The 15775-nt window shown below is 38.3% G+C and overlaps 1 protein-coding gene across 6 annotated transcripts in view; it reads right to left on the bottom strand.

Annotated features, from left to right (window-relative positions):
- The window catches only part of Sorcs1 (sortilin related VPS10 domain containing receptor 1), a 507727-nt gene that overhangs the window by 53639 nt on the left and 438313 nt on the right, over positions 1-15775 (bottom strand). For all 6 annotated transcript variants that reach the window (XM_041661119.1, XM_041661120.1, XM_041661121.1 and 3 more), the window contains exons 18-19: positions 15152-15323; positions 1996-2182 (exon numbers count right to left, since the gene is read on the bottom strand). In XM_041661119.1, coding sequence (XP_041517053.1) covers positions 1996-2182; positions 15152-15323 — 359 coding nt within the window. The remainder of the gene's footprint in view (positions 1-1995; positions 2183-15151; positions 15324-15775) is intronic.

The following is a 15775-nucleotide window of genomic DNA, read 5'->3' as shown; positions in this document are numbered from 1 at the left end:
GAATTTAGGCTTAGAGAGGAGTGACTCACCCAATCAGGAATCTGTCCTTAATCACTGTGATGGCTACACTGGTTGTCAACTTGACAGGATATAGGATCATCCAAGGATCAAAACTAAAATTCCATCAAGTGTCAGGAACATTGCAACTAAAACAACAGCCAGTGTACAGAAACACTCAAAAAATTAGACTTGATGAGGAAGCTTCTGGATTGGGATAATGGAGGCAGAGAGACACACCCTGAGTGTGGGAAATCCTGAGTGTGGGAATCACAACTCCATGGGCTCGAGTCCAGAACCACACACACACACACACACAAGCTGTCATCACACTCTGTCTCCTGACTGTGGATACAGTGTGACCAGATGTGCCATGTCCTTGCAGTTGTTATTCCTCAGGATGATAGCATTCCAGAAAAAACCACAGCCTCCTTTGAGAAGAGGTAAGATGAGATACACAGGCATTTTTAACAAACACACTCTTACTTCACTGGCTAATTGCTTGGTTACTGATATTGTTCGGGGTATATTTTTAAAGATTTTAAGATTATTCCAAGCCTGTTATCATTTTTATTCCCAGAAACACAGTAGGTAGAGAATAGTGTATCCTAGGCTGTATTGGAGTCTTAAGGTCCTATAGGCAGTAGAAGGGATAGAGGTCTATGTAACATGTTATGAACCTAAACCTCCCTTTGTTTCAAGAAATAGGTGAAAGGAAAAGATTGCTGATGGGAGCTACCCAAGCCAACCTCATCACTTACATTCACCTTAGGGATTAGCCTGGCAGTGTGAAGGAGTCTGACTTTTTAGATTGTTGATTTCAGCTCTATAAACCTTAGGAAAGTATGGTTTCTAACCATTCCTACCTCACGGATTGCTTGCAGAACTAAGGTGATGTACACAGAAAGTGTGTTTAGTGCAATGCCTAACTGGCTTACGTGGTAAGAGATTGATGAAATATAACCAAAAAGAGTAAGATTGGGTAAGCGAACAGAGAATGGGGTCTAACGTTGTTCAGAGCCAGAGAAGGAAATGTGTTCTTGAAAGCACTCTCACACTTTTGTAAAATACACAGACAAGTCACCATCAGTCACACAGCCTGCTGGCCATCCCTCACGAGTCTCAGCCTTTCACTGGACCACTGCAGAAAGATGTTCTTGGTGGGACCTTCTACATTCAGTTTCATTCCATGGGCCAGGTGCAGGAGAGAGGCATAAAATAATTCCCATCATTAACACTTCGGCTCTTGAACTTGAAATCTGAACAAGGTCAGTTATGCAAAACAGCACATTCTATTTTAGCAGAAATTATTACTTTCTGTAATAACAAGGCAAGTCCTAGAACCATTGGGGGAGCCTCACATCTACAAATTCATATGCCACCAACTTACTCAATTCAATTTAGAAGTTATTATTTCACCTTGTGGCTCACAACTTTAATTTCTTTATTGGGGAGGGCACCTAAGAATCTTGAACCTGCTTCCTAATATAGGGAATTCTTTACATTATATAATCTTTCCCTTTAGATCATCTTCTCTCAAATCAAAGGGCACTTACAGATCCAAACCCAGAAAACACATTTTTAAAAGGAGAAAAAGACTAAAGGGATCATTCCTGGTAAGGTATCCCTAATCTTCTGGGAGAGAAATTCTTCACCTCTAATGATTGAGCTGTCATTCATCCATTGCTATTCATTGATATGTGTACCCTTGATATATATTGATAGGTGCTTGAGCACCTAAAAAGGCAGATTTGTATCTCTGAAGGCTCTGGAAAAGGCATGGGAGGTAAACTGAGAACAATTTGACTTTATCCAGAGTCTATAGTTTTATCTGTCACACTTTTAACTTTCTTCTTTCTCACTCTGATGTTCTCTTACATTCAATTTCCCTTTCTGAAAGATATCTACTGTACTACTCTAGATAAGACACTGTACATTAGACTTTTCAAAGGGCAAGTATTCAATATATGTCATAAGTCAACAACAGTAATAACATACAAGTTACATGTAAGTACAGGACGGCGCTGTCAGACCCCAGACTGTTGTCCACCTGTACGGTCACTCGGAAAATGCCCACATTCTGATAGACATGCTTGATTCCATCTTCCATGGAGCTGAGGTTGACATAAGACACTGCAATGCCATCTCCAAAGTCCACCTGGATGAGTGTCCGCTGCACATCACCCTGCAGAAAACGGGCAGTGTTAAATGGAGGCGAGTTAGTGCTTGGCTTCTCTTACCTTGGGGTCTGAGGTTCACTCATCTTCCTCCTATGGTTGGGAGCATCTGTATTCTGCTATAATATCATCCTTATAACAATTAGTTTGCTGAGAATACTCTCTATGGCAAAGGGGCACCAATGATCAAATTTCCAAGGCTTAGAAGAGCAGGTGCTTGATTACTAATTTAGTTGACTGTAATATTCAGTTAATTAGAAGTCTTTATTAATTATCTTATCTGGCATGGTCAAAGACCACTTCCTAGGTCTTCAAGAACTGTGAATTGTCTTTATTTCCAGTTCCTTAACCAAGTTGGAAAAAGAATGTAAAATGCCTGCTTAACACTTAATATAACACGAGAATTAGAATTATTTATAATAATTATTATTAGTCTTTTTGGTTTGTTTGCTATCTGTTTTTGCAAATAGATTTTTATCTCGGTATGCTGTCCTATCAGAGCATTTCTGTAGAATATTAGCCTGGAGAGAAGAGTAGGAAATGGTCATCATCTTCACAGATGAACGTGAAGTCTAAAAAGCTTTCATCATTTACTGAAGGTTCACTCAGCTAGGAAATTACAGTCTTGAATAATAAACCATTGTCTTTGAATTTCCCATTCATTTCTGTAGATAAGAGTTAGTCCTATGGCTAAAGCACTGAAGGTCTCACTCAGCCTTGAATCTTAGTCACCATTAACAAGTTATATGACTTCATATGAATCATTCAGCTTCTCTTTGAGTTAGTTACTAAACTTACGAAGTGGGCATAGCAGTACTTTGCCATCTTATTGAATGGGTTGCTATAAAAGCTATATAAATAGCAATTTATACAGTGATATGCAAATAAATAACTGCTAAAAAATATTAAAATGAGGCTTAAAAGACACACAATATTTCTTCAAATCTTACTTTAATCTATTGTTCTATTTTTCTCCTGTGCAGCCAGGAGATGAAAGTCTGCATTTACAAAGTCCTGTAAAAAGAAAGGACCTTTGGAATTATGGTTTAGACTTGCAAGGAACAACATTGCTTAGACTCAACTGGCAAAATTGAGCTTCCTACTTTTAACACCTTCTTTTTTTTTTTGATAGCCTTCCACAGTTTCAGGCAAACAACAAAACAAAACACAAACTAAATCATCAAAAACCTTTGAACTAGAAATGTATTTTTGATTAAGTAAGGTTTATGTGGTATCACATCTTTTGAAAAGGCCAACTTTACAATGTTGACATTTAAAGGATTAATACACAGAAAAAAAAGTGAAGCAGTTCAAACCCTGTGAGTATCTGCGACCTACAGCTTCAATCTGTGCCCAGTAGCATGGTGTGGCATGCATGGTGACCAATGCTCAGGCAGAGGGAGTAGGGCTTTCGGTAACATCACAGACTGAAATCTTTTGCTAGGTTAAAAAACAAAAACAAAAACAACAGCAGCAACAACAAATCCCTCCATTTAAGCTACTACACAAATATCCACAGGTTAGTACATTGTGTGGTTATTTGAATTTCCTCATTTAATGAGTACAAATGCCAGCAATCTTGCTAATATGTCATTCATGTGGACAACTCAAGTGCACTGATCAATCTTTTCCTTCTGTTCCTGGTATATAACTACTTCCACATTTTCACAGGTTCAGAGTCATTAAGAAGTCAACCAGAGGTGTGGTTGAGAGAAAGGAAGCCAGACTTTAAAACAAGTGTCTGAGATAAATATGAGAGGTAGATATCATGGTTTGTGGCATAAGATGAGCAATAGAAATTGCACTGGAGACAGAGGAGCAAGTTTGAGGTAGACTCACAGAGTAGATATCAAACAGGGTCCATATTTGTAAGACAACATGAGGAGATTGCATCTTCAACCAACTGTGCTTTAGCCTGTACTAAGAGGGTATCGCTACCCACCCAACTCAGAAAAGGAAGATTTTAGCTGCCACTACTTGATTCTACAATTCCTTCATCATCCTGTTGAGTTAGTAGTACTCATTTCATTTAGACATTGTCACTTATAAAACGCTTCTCCCAAGGAACAGAGGAGATAGCTCATAGGTAAGGTGCTTTCCCTGGAAAAGAATGAAGGCCTGTGTGGAGCATATATCCTGAACCTCAGCTCTGGGGCTTGTTGGACAAGGGATCTCAGAACTTGTTGAAAACCTAGGTTAATCAATTGCCAATGAGAATCCAACAAGAGACTAAACCTCAAATAGTTAGGTAGAAACCACGCACACACACACACACACTACTCCCTTACCATGCTCTGTTTTCTGTTTGTCTAGTTGTCATGATGGTTTTTGGGCCTAATAGCATTCTTAATTCTCTGCTCGTGATAATGCTCTCCTAGAGGAAGATAGGAGACACTCAATCTTCACACCAGAGCATTAGTAATAAGGGTCAGCTTTTTATTACTGAGAACTCTGAGTGTCATGGCATGGCATATTCCATTTAAACAGGAAGTCCCCAGGATCCTGGATGTAGTGGTAGACCTTTGTGTCTGAATTATGCATGAGGAGGTAAGTATGTCTTACTATTAAGATAAAAATTACAGATAAAAATCACAACAGGTACATATTTGCCTTTTCAGTGGAAAGAACTGGGCCCTGAGCTCATTGTAGTGGCTCACATATCATGATCATTGATCGCTTGGGGATTCATCAGCTACCCTCCTAGATAATCCCTTCCCTGGACAAGCTGGCACATTCATTCATTTATTAAATCAATCAAATATAGATATCATAGAGTATCTATCTCTTGTAAGATACTGAATGGGAAAATGTGGCTAAGAAAATAACTCCAATGACAATGCAAATGTAGTTAGAGCTCTTAAGACTTTATAGACCATTTTGAGATTGATGCAGATTAAAGGGACCATTATATGGTATGATAAACCTGTGCCATGGGAACTGATGGAAAGTTACTCTGATTGGGAACTTCTCAGCAGGATTCCCAGAGCAAGTAGCTGAGGCCTCAAGGAAATGAGCAAAGCAAAGTTAAGAGCCATGTGGAGATTATGTAACCCAGGCAATGAGGACATGGTGAGACAGATGTTCAAGGGCCCAGGAGCATAAGGAGAAAGTAAAATTGAAAAGATTAAAGGATAATGAAAAGAAAGATTATAAGAATAGGAGAATACAATATAAGATTATAAGAATATGCAACACAATTGCTAGGGAGGAGAAAAAGGCCTTTAGGTCTTGTGGGCCAAGTTTCTGATTTCATTCTTTCTTCTAAAAACAATGTTAAGACAGCAAAATGTTTTAAGAAAGAGCATCGGGGAAACATCATACTGATAGTATTTGTTCCAAATGATCACTCTGTATACTACCTGGAGGATGAGCTGAAAAGCATCCTAGTGTGCTGGGAAACGAACGAGGGATAATCCAGAGCAGACGATTGTGGATGGGAAAGAGCTTCACCATGAAAGTCTGTGTGCCTCTGAAAAGAACTCTGGTATCACCAGCACCAATGCTCTTGTTAATGCAGATACCCAACCACTCTCCAAGGCTCATGTGTTTCAGGGACCCTCAAGAGAATGCTCAGTCCTGCTGATTATAGATGATGTTGGCTATGTACCAAATGTTGATGCCCTCTGCTCAGGATGCTGAACATTAGACTTTCCTTGGTTTTGGGTTTGTTCAAGGATGAACAAACTAATACCTAAGCGTGTTATACCTTTTATTTGATTGTGTAAGGGGATGATGGGGCTTCACAGACTTCAGGGATGCCGACCCTCACAAAATGGTTTAATCCTTCACTTGTGAATGATCTAATGCACCATATCTTTTGTTGACCCATTTATTCTCATGATCTTTTTGTATCTTTTGTACTCTGGACCAGTCTTGCTGTGATCAGAACATAGGGCAGGAAGAACACAAGGCAGGAAGACAGATACCAGGAAGCTGAAGCTTCTTGATTCTATCCATAAGAAATTAGAGACTTTTGCTGTATTATTACCACTGCACAGTGACTTTAGCATTTACCTCCATAGGCTTTGGAAGAAAAACCCTGGGACTACTAAATGGCATAAATCATATAAATGCTTTTGAATGACATTTAAAAATCAGTCATAAAGCAAAACATTCAGCTATGTAATAAGAACAAAATTACATTTAAAAAAATGAGTGGTGGGAAGGTTCCTTTAGGAATAAACCTGTACATGCAGCTTTTCCTAGTAGTAAGATATATACTGGAAATGTATCAGTTTTATTAAAAGTAAAATGGAAAAAGGGGAAGAGGAATAGTGTATTCATTGGGGGTATGTGGAAATGCACATCATGATGAAAAATAAAACTAAAATTGTACATACTAATTATGTTGTTAATATAGCTGAATATTGGCGAATTTTCACTAATGAGAACTCATACAGATACACACACATACAGCAACCACAGCAGCACCAGAACCTTGTTCTTTTCTTGATTTGTTACTAATGTTTTAGATTAACTTTAATCATTTTGCATCTACAATCACTGGAAAGACTTAGCTAAGTTACACAAACTCTGAACAAATGTGTGAATTCTTCCTTGGGAAGTCTCTGAATTCCTTTCCCAAATTATTATGCTGTAGTGAAAGAGAAGTGGGTTTACAGAGGTCTGTGGAGGTCCAACATGAAGGAAAAGATGTACTAAAAATCTCTACACTCTGTTATGGTAGCTAATTAAATGTCCTCTGAAGTATACTGCACCTTAGAAACCCTGTTTAAACATTCTATCAGGGGGTGTTCGTATTACCTTGGTTGAACAATGCTTCTCTAGTTCATTTTCTGTCCTAAGTAGGACAGTGTTCCTATTTAAATGAACATGCAACTCTTGAAGAGAAAGATGCAAGGGAAGGAGGGAAGATGGAGACATCCTCTTATGCAGTCAGATGAGCTGAATCATGCCTGGTAGTGCGGGTGACAGATGTCACAGTTAGATCGTGCTCAAACCATGCTTTGCACAAATGGCTCTCTACTTTTTCTCTTATAAATTAAAGATGGGTAGAGACATGACCCTCATGAAATAGAAATAGTCACTTCTATTTCAGATAAGGCAAGTTTCCTGTTTTATTTTTGAAATGTGTCATATTAAAAATAGGTATATTGACATCTCTTCAGGATGTTAGAGTAGCACCTACATTTAGGTGAAGAAGAAGGATGTATTCAAGTTTTCCTGTCCCACAGTAGGTGTTTATTTTCACATCAGCAGTGGGTGAGGTTTAGGGCTGAGCACCTGGTGCAGGGAGATGAGCAATCAGCGGAGAACTGCAGGAGAAGGCTTGCCTTTCAGACAAGGATGAGGGAACCTCTGATCCTGGGGTGGCTGCCTTCAAGGAAGGTGGAGTGGGATGCCTTCAGCAAGCAGGGTAGGACACTAAAAATCCAACCTGAAGACGAAAACATGTCACCAGACTTTGGAATGTTCACTGAACTGGAACTATCACTAATATACTGGTTCTCTCTTTGCTTCTCAAAGTAAACTATAAACATCTGCCATCTATGACTCCAATGAATATGAACACTGTCATGTATGAGGTCCAGTTTTGAGAAGAGAGAAAAATGGGACCCAAGAGAAAGCTGCTAACCAATGCAATATGAACTGGAGACACTAGACTGCTCCCTGAAATGAACCTATTTTGCCTAACTCATGTATTTTTATCTTTTAACCTGAGGCAAGAAGGGAAAAGAGAGAAAAAGTCTCAATTAATTCTTAGAGGCAAAGAGAATAAAGCAGGAAGGAAGAAGGAATAAGACATGAGAAAATCTCAAATTTCATGGCTTATTGATATCAGCCCCCATTTCTTTGTGTAGGAGGAGAAGTAATAACTAGGCTTCTAGGAGTGAACTGAATATCAGCAGCTCTGATAGCTGTCCCAAACAAATTCAGTCAGCTGCCTCTTTGTGCCACTTCTTACGGCTTCAAATAGTCTTTCCAGTGGGGGAAGGGTTAAAGTCAAATTCGGTTACATGTCCAAATAAAGGAGGGTCTCTTAGGAAGTTTCATCCAAAGTGGACTTCTCTGTCATCTGAGCGCTTGAAGTATCCTGAAATGTTTTTATGATTACATTTTAGGGACTTTAATGTCCCTGTAACTCTTTAAAGAATCCAAAGAATACAGTTGGTTTGCATCCATCTAATGAGGACACAGCCCTCTCTCCTCATGCTTCACAGTTAAATCCCATGGAAACTATAACCAAAATTTTGCTTATTGAGTTCTACTCTTTGTATATAAATTGAAGTATTTAAACAATGGGATACAGACCAAATTTTTAGTTTTAATCCCTTGCCTCAGCCTTAGTTTTCAAGCCTTAAAATATGCAGAGAATTGCCTCTCCTTATTCATACAGCTGTTTTAAACAGATTTAATTATCTTCTGTAGCGCACAGACACCACTTCTGGCTAGCAGCTCTTTCAGATAAATGCCTTCCAAATTAGTGTTGTTGAGTTCCTAAGACTGATTAGGCCCTTCCTGGTCACTGCGTGCCTGCCAGGCTTGCACCGGATCTCTCTGCAGTGCTGAGTGATGGTAGTGGAAGTCTCCGGGCTCATTAGGTGTTCATTAGTGATCTAGAGGCTATCCATCATGACGGAGTCTACAAACAGAGATGCCACCTCTCATTGCATGCTTGGGTTTCAGGACAAAATATTTTTGACTGGCCTCTTAATATTTGGGCATAGCTGGAAATGTTTGACTTCTCAGATAAAATTTCATGGATTCTTCCATTTCCCTCCTAGGTTGGTTCCTTGAACAATTTCTTCTTGGTTTTTAATGAAACAATAATGTGTTGTTTCAGTTATCAATAAAATGATTATTATTAATGAACTATTATGTGTGTATGCACACATGTGCTTGTGTAAGTCATTCTTGACTTTGCCACCGTGAGTCACAGTGGAAGTACCCTCATTTCTCTGCAATGCTGTTCCTAATGAGGGTCCTTCTTTATATGTTTGATAACTTTAAAAGCAACAGGAATTGGTTAGATGACAGTGGAATTTCTAATCAAGCATAACAAAGTAATGGTTACAGAGTTGAGTAACACCAGATAAGAATCTTGTGGGACTCTGTTTGAATTATGTTACTCAACTGTTTTGTCTTCTATGTTTTGAGGGTGATGTCATATACTTTGTGCATGAAGAGGTTTCCATTCAATTTGATATAATCAAACTTAACAACATCGTGGCTTGGGTATATACTGAATACATAGGATTATGTAGGAGCATAGGCACTTTCTGCCATTGAATTCCTTCTGTCAGTAAGACATTCTCTTGTTTTCAAAAGTGCTTGCATTGATGCTCTTATGTTAGAATTAGGAGATGAACCAGTTCAGGATAAAAGAAGAGATTTTGTTTTCAGATGAAAGCTTTAAGATGCTGGGTTACAACTTGAGTTTAAGAATCTTTTCCTTTCAAGTTTGGGCATTATCTATATTCTCTTAGGGCAAGCGATCCAAATCCACACACTCTTATTGGATTTTTTTATTCTCCTACTGAGGTATTAGACCTTTGGAGCACAGACGCTGAAGTTGTAGCTTATGGTGACACAGTTTCTACTGCAGGGATATCCATGGCTTATTGAGAGATTTCAAAATGTTATTACAATATCGTGCAACAGATTAGATTTATTTATGTGAATTGTCTCGTGCTTCTTACTTCATATGATTGTACTGCTGTCCCAGTTAACTCAAAGCATATGTTCTCACAACAGAGTCAATAACAAATGGAAAGTACAAGCTGAAAAATTGGCACTTAGCAAAATATTTATTGAAAAACAAAAAAAATGAATATGTAACTATCTGGGAAGACACTTGATTTCTTATACTATTTTTTTTTGATTTCTTAATGGTTTGGTTGACATGCACAGAAAATGGAGATTACATGGAGGGGGTTCGTATGCAAGGTACTAAGTGCAAAGGAAGATCACCCTTAAGCCTAACTCCATAGAGGGAAAATAGAAAAGGTGAAGTATAAATTTAACATGCGACAGAAGCACAAGTTTGGGTTAAATTTCAATACCAACATGAGGAGGTGAATCTTTCACTTGCTTTTGCATTAACCATGACTGTGGTGAAAGTAGCGTGGACATCTGGGGTTCTTGGGCACCTGAAAGTCTTTCTGTTTCCCCAACATCAGAGGCGTGACATGGATAGCTATCTCTCTTGTTACATAGCATGGTACTAGGTGTAGAGCAAGAGGCAGGCACTCTTTTCAGAGTAACTGGCGTATCAGATTCAAGTAAGAAATGAAATTCAGGAAATTTTGAGGAGGATATATAGGCCCATGTTTTACTTGTGTAGCAACATATCATATTTTTTAATATGTAGGAGTCTTGTTTTTATTTTCGTTTGTTTTAGATAATGTCTCACTGAATAGCAACTGGTTATGCTGTATTCCAGGCTGGCCTGGAAACCTCCACCTGTCTCTCTATCAAGTACTGATATTAAAGGTATGTGTCAGCATGCCCGATAACACTCATTTTTTATTGAATGATAGTTCAATTTAGACTAATCTTTAATACATGGTCATGAACATTGAACTCCTTGGGTGCTACTTTATCTTGTTTATCAATAGCCTTTAGAACACGGTGCACATTAATAAAGGCAAAATTATGCAAAGTGGGGAAACCCAAGAGAAGAAATAGTATCTAGATTTGTAGGAATATCTTCCATAATCTGTGGATACATTTTGAAGATCTAGAAGGTTATTTTTAATAGCTTTGTTGAATCGTATGTTATACAAAAACACGGGGGCAGCTACAGGCCACTCTGGCTCTCGTGCATGAGAACTCAGCTTTTCTTCTGTTTCCAGATCACTGTAGCTACCCATACCAGCCAAGGCTTATGAAATTGAAAAAGGCTTGGAAAATACATGAGGCTTGAGCACCAAAATGAGTTCTTTGTACCTCAGGGAAGTGGTAAAATGGCAAAGCTTGAGTCTGGCTGTTGCTCCACTATTTAGTAAATGCATGATCTCAGGTAAGTAACTGTGCTTTTCTGGGCCTTCGATGAGGCTATCACCTCTCTGTGTAAGGCTCATGTGAGATCTTCTTGAAAAAACTCTGTAGAGACGTGTACAAGCCAGAACAGTTTATGCTCACTAAGTTTCTGACATCTGAATTGCTATCATTGTGTAGATGTGAATGCTCACTGGCTTCTCATTTATTCTTCATTGTTCGTCCCACAAATCACCCATGCAGATGCACAAAATCAACAGAGAAAAGGTAAAACCGAGGCTGTCAGTAATTAGTACAGAATCTGATCATCATGTGTGAGGTCCCCAGGCTCTGCTCATCTGAGGTGAGTCATCTTCACTGTGTTTTCTGCCCAAGAAGACAAGAGTATGAAGGAGCTGTGTCTGACAACAGAAGGCAGCATATTTTCATGCCTGCTATGCTTGCTCTGGGCACTCATCTGGAATGGACTGACTTGATAAATTTTTTCTCATCTTGAACACATCTCATAAACAAACTTCCCAATGTTTCCACATCTTCAGTCTCCGATGAGATGCATGATGCTCTTGTTACATGGAAAGGGAGATGAGTAGGTGAGACCCTGACTCCTAGCTCTGAACTGTGTTCTCTGTCATGATGAAAAACACAGAACCTGACATAGGCTGAAAGTTATACCCACTAAGCTTGGCTGTATTATGTTCATGTAGCTGGAATGCAGCGTAAATTCTGCCCTAGCATAAGTACCCAATACTTCAAAAAGTTGTTATTCTGATGTCATAGTTAGTTTTTTCTGCCTATGAGAAAAAGCATCCACCCTCATTTAACATGTAGATAAGTTTAGGTTAGAGTATTGGTATTCCAAAACTCCAAGATAAGGATTTCTTTGCCAGTCTCAAGACACATGCATAAACTATTGTATTTTGTATAAACTTTTAAATATACAAAGTATTAAATATGCAAATTAAATTAATTTGAAAAAGTAGGCATATCTATTTAGTACCAACAAATCAAGTAACAAACTGCTCATATTGCCCAAATTCTGTCTGTCAGTTCACCGCCCACTCAACAAGAGTAATAATTAGTCTCCTTTTATCATCAGTTAGTCTTAGCTTTCTCTGCAGTCTTATTTAGTGGAATAATGCTACATTTATTGATTATTAAGTTTCTGAAATTAAAATATAATTTCATCATTTCTTCCTTCCATTTCTTTCTTTCTGCTTTTTCCATGCATCTTTTGTTCTTTCTAGAATTTATGCTCTTTTTCTTTCATTGCTCACACACAGAAACACATACACACAGAGACACACAAACACATACAAACACACACTCCTAAATTTAAAAATACAATCAACTAAGAAAGGCACAAATAGATATGATAACATGGAAATGGGAAAGAGACAATCAACCTTCAAAAAAGAACTACAGGAAACTAAGGAATACTGACAGCAGGAAGAAATGGTCTTCCCCAGGAAAGAGTACCTCTCTAATAGTTTACTCAAACCAAAAGGTTAGCCCTGAAGTTATACGCTATGGAACAATCTCTTTGTACACTGCGAATACGTCTTACTCTCATTGGTTAATAAAGAGCTGATTGGCCTATAGCTAGGCAGGAAAAGGTTAGGCAGTATTTGTGGACAAAAAGAGGGTTGGGGGATGGCAGAGTCACCAGGAGAGGTAGAGAGAAGCAAGATGAATATGGCGTGCTGGGAAAAGGTCCTGGCACATAGGAGAGCATAGCTAAGAAATATGGGTTAATTAAGTTGTACGAGTAATAGGCCTAAGCAATTTGCCGAGCATTTATACTTAATAAATTCTCAGTGCAGGTGTTTGGGAGCTGGCTAGTGGGACAGAAAACTCCACCTACAGTCATATACATACACAAATTATTTTTTCCTACCTTACTTCTAAAGCTAATTATTGGAATGGGATTCATCCCCAAGTATCTGTCCATAACTTCAGTTTGTTTTTTTTTTACTATGGCACACTATTCCACTATGTAAATATGCTATACATATCCTATTATCATATATATATATATATATAGTATGTGCATTTTACATATTTTCTTGCAAATATGTGAATGCACTAATGATTAATATAGTAGTTTCTCCTAATTAGAAGAGATTACCTTTCAAATTCTCATGCCAGCCTGAAACAGAAGATCCCAGATAGTTTACATGGATACGAAAAATGCGATTTGGCCTAAAATGATTCATGGTTTTTTAATTTCAATGAATAATTTCCAAATATAAGATTATAGGGCTGGAGAGATGGATCAAAGGTTAAGAGCACTGGCTGAGCTTCCGGAAGTCCTGTGTTCAATTCCCAAAACCCACATGGTAGTTCACAACCATCTATCTACTATGAGTTCTGGTGCCCTCTTCTACCGTGCAGGCATGCATGCAGGGAGAATAGTGCATATATAATAAGTAAATAAATAAATCTTTTTTAAAAATTAAAGAATCAGTTCATAGAAGCCTACAAACAGTTAAGTGCAATGACTTGGAAAGATTAAGCTAAAATACTTATGATTTTGTTACACACACACATACTCCTAAATATATAAATATATATATCACCAAATATATCAAAATAATATACTCAATTTGTATGTTACTTAAATGTAGAATTAAAGAAGCAGAGGTCACAAATTTCACTGTGAGTAAGGAAGGAGCACATGGGATGGATTTGAGGGAGAAAGGGGGAATGATGTAATTACAATCTCAAATATAATGGCAATTATAAGAAAAAATACTTACGGTTTTGATTAAACATGGCAACACAATCGTAACTCCTTCATCTTCCTCTCCTGTCACACTCCAAATCTTCTGGATTTGCTTTTATTACTCCCATTCCTTGTCCTGCTTTTTTGCTTTACTAGAAAGACTGTGTGTAACTGTATTTCTTATGAATGAGTAGTCTTTTCTGTTTCTTTGTTCAAGACAAGGTTTCTCTGTGTAACAGCCCTGGCTTTCCTGGAAGTTGTTTTGTAGACCAAGATGGCCTTGAACTCACTGAGATCCACCTGCCTCTGCCTCCCAAGTGCTGGGATTAGAGATGTGTGCCATCACTGACTGACATGAGTGAGTATTCTTAACTTCCACCAGATACAACTGAACGAAATGTGCATATGTGGCCATGTATACAGGCAACTCACGTATGTTGAATACTGAGGGCCACTGGCTTCTTGGAAGAGAAGGCTGAAAGCCAACCCTATGCACTTTGGTGTTGATTTCATTGATTTCATTTTAAAATCCTGTTATCTTCAGTCAAATGCTGGCTGAACTTGAATATGCAGAAAATGTGGTTGCCGACAGGGTGATAGCCCTTAATTTAATAACTGAGGTCATGCATTTAACATTCTTAATCTTAAAAAACATCTACCTCATTCCAAGATGACAAGTTTGCCTTCGCACAGTTCTAAGGACATAGAACACATTTTTCTTCAATTCTCCACCCACATAGTCATACATTTCAGACAAACATCATTTGTCAAAGAGTAATCAGTGCTCATAATGATATCCTCATTGTGTTACCAAGATACAAAGTCTCAACTGTCAAAGACGTTATACTAATTTATACCTTAGTGCTATATTTGATCAGTATATTTAACGATCCTGTTGCTTTTGGAAAGAAAAGCAATGATGTCAGGCTGAGAGAGGCAAAAGCACATATTTTTTCACTTGATTAAGTCTTTGTATTTAATTATTCTGGGGAAACCATTCACACAATTTGAGAAAGTATTTTCCTAACAATGCCAATAAGGAAGAGTTAAATCCAAAGAGAACCACGGATGTAAAGGAGTGAAAACCAATTTGCAGTAAATGGAAAGAAACTGGAGAATGTGTCAAGGAAAGAGAGACGGCAACAGCAGACAGGAAGCCAAAAGTAGAATAAAATAACAAAAATACTTGCAACTAAAACTTGAGAATGTGAACAAGGATATGTAAACAAAGCCACAATTTTGTCGGAATATCACGTGTCCTACAAAGCAGAGGACAGACAGGAGTCAGCCTTACCTCTTCTAACTGTACCATGAGCGTGACATTGTGTCCTTGTTCTGCTGTCAGTTTTCCATCTGCAGTGATGATCCGGAGCCCTCGAGGGGCCTTCCCTGGGCACTTCTGTGGTTTGGCAGTATACTGCTCTCTCACACCGTCTGTGCAGTTATTGGAGACCACTTTTCTATACCTATGTGTACAAATTCACAAGTCATACATCAGGCCATGTAATTACTACTGAAATTTGAAACTAGACCTATAGCGTAGCATGATGACCCCCTAACTGCCGACCTTTCATGTTGCCAGCAGTATTTGAGATGATTTGTATAAAGTACCTTTTACTCCATAGGCTCCTTTGTGAGAACATATGGTACCCAGCTGGTGACCCTGCTTTGGGAGGTGGAAGGACTTTTATGCAGTGGGCCTAGATGGAAAACTATCATTGAGGATGAGTCTTAAAGTGCATCGATCCCTTGGTTTCTTGATCAGTTAAGATGCAAACAAGCTGCATTGCAAGTTCCCATTGTCATTTATTCCCTGACATGAGGGACTGAATCTCTCAACCTGTGAATGAAAACAATACTCTCCTACCTTAAATTGGTTTTGTTACATATTTTGCCACAAAGACAAAAAAAGTAATGG

This window comes from Microtus oregoni, unplaced genomic scaffold (assembly GCF_018167655.1).
Source record: "Microtus oregoni isolate MIOR12 unplaced genomic scaffold, Mior012 000012F_ref0000307, whole genome shotgun sequence".
Lineage (NCBI taxonomy): Eukaryota > Metazoa > Chordata > Mammalia > Rodentia > Cricetidae > Microtus > Microtus oregoni.
Note: the sequence above shows the minus strand (reverse complement) of the source record. Positions and strands in the feature narration are given on the sequence as shown.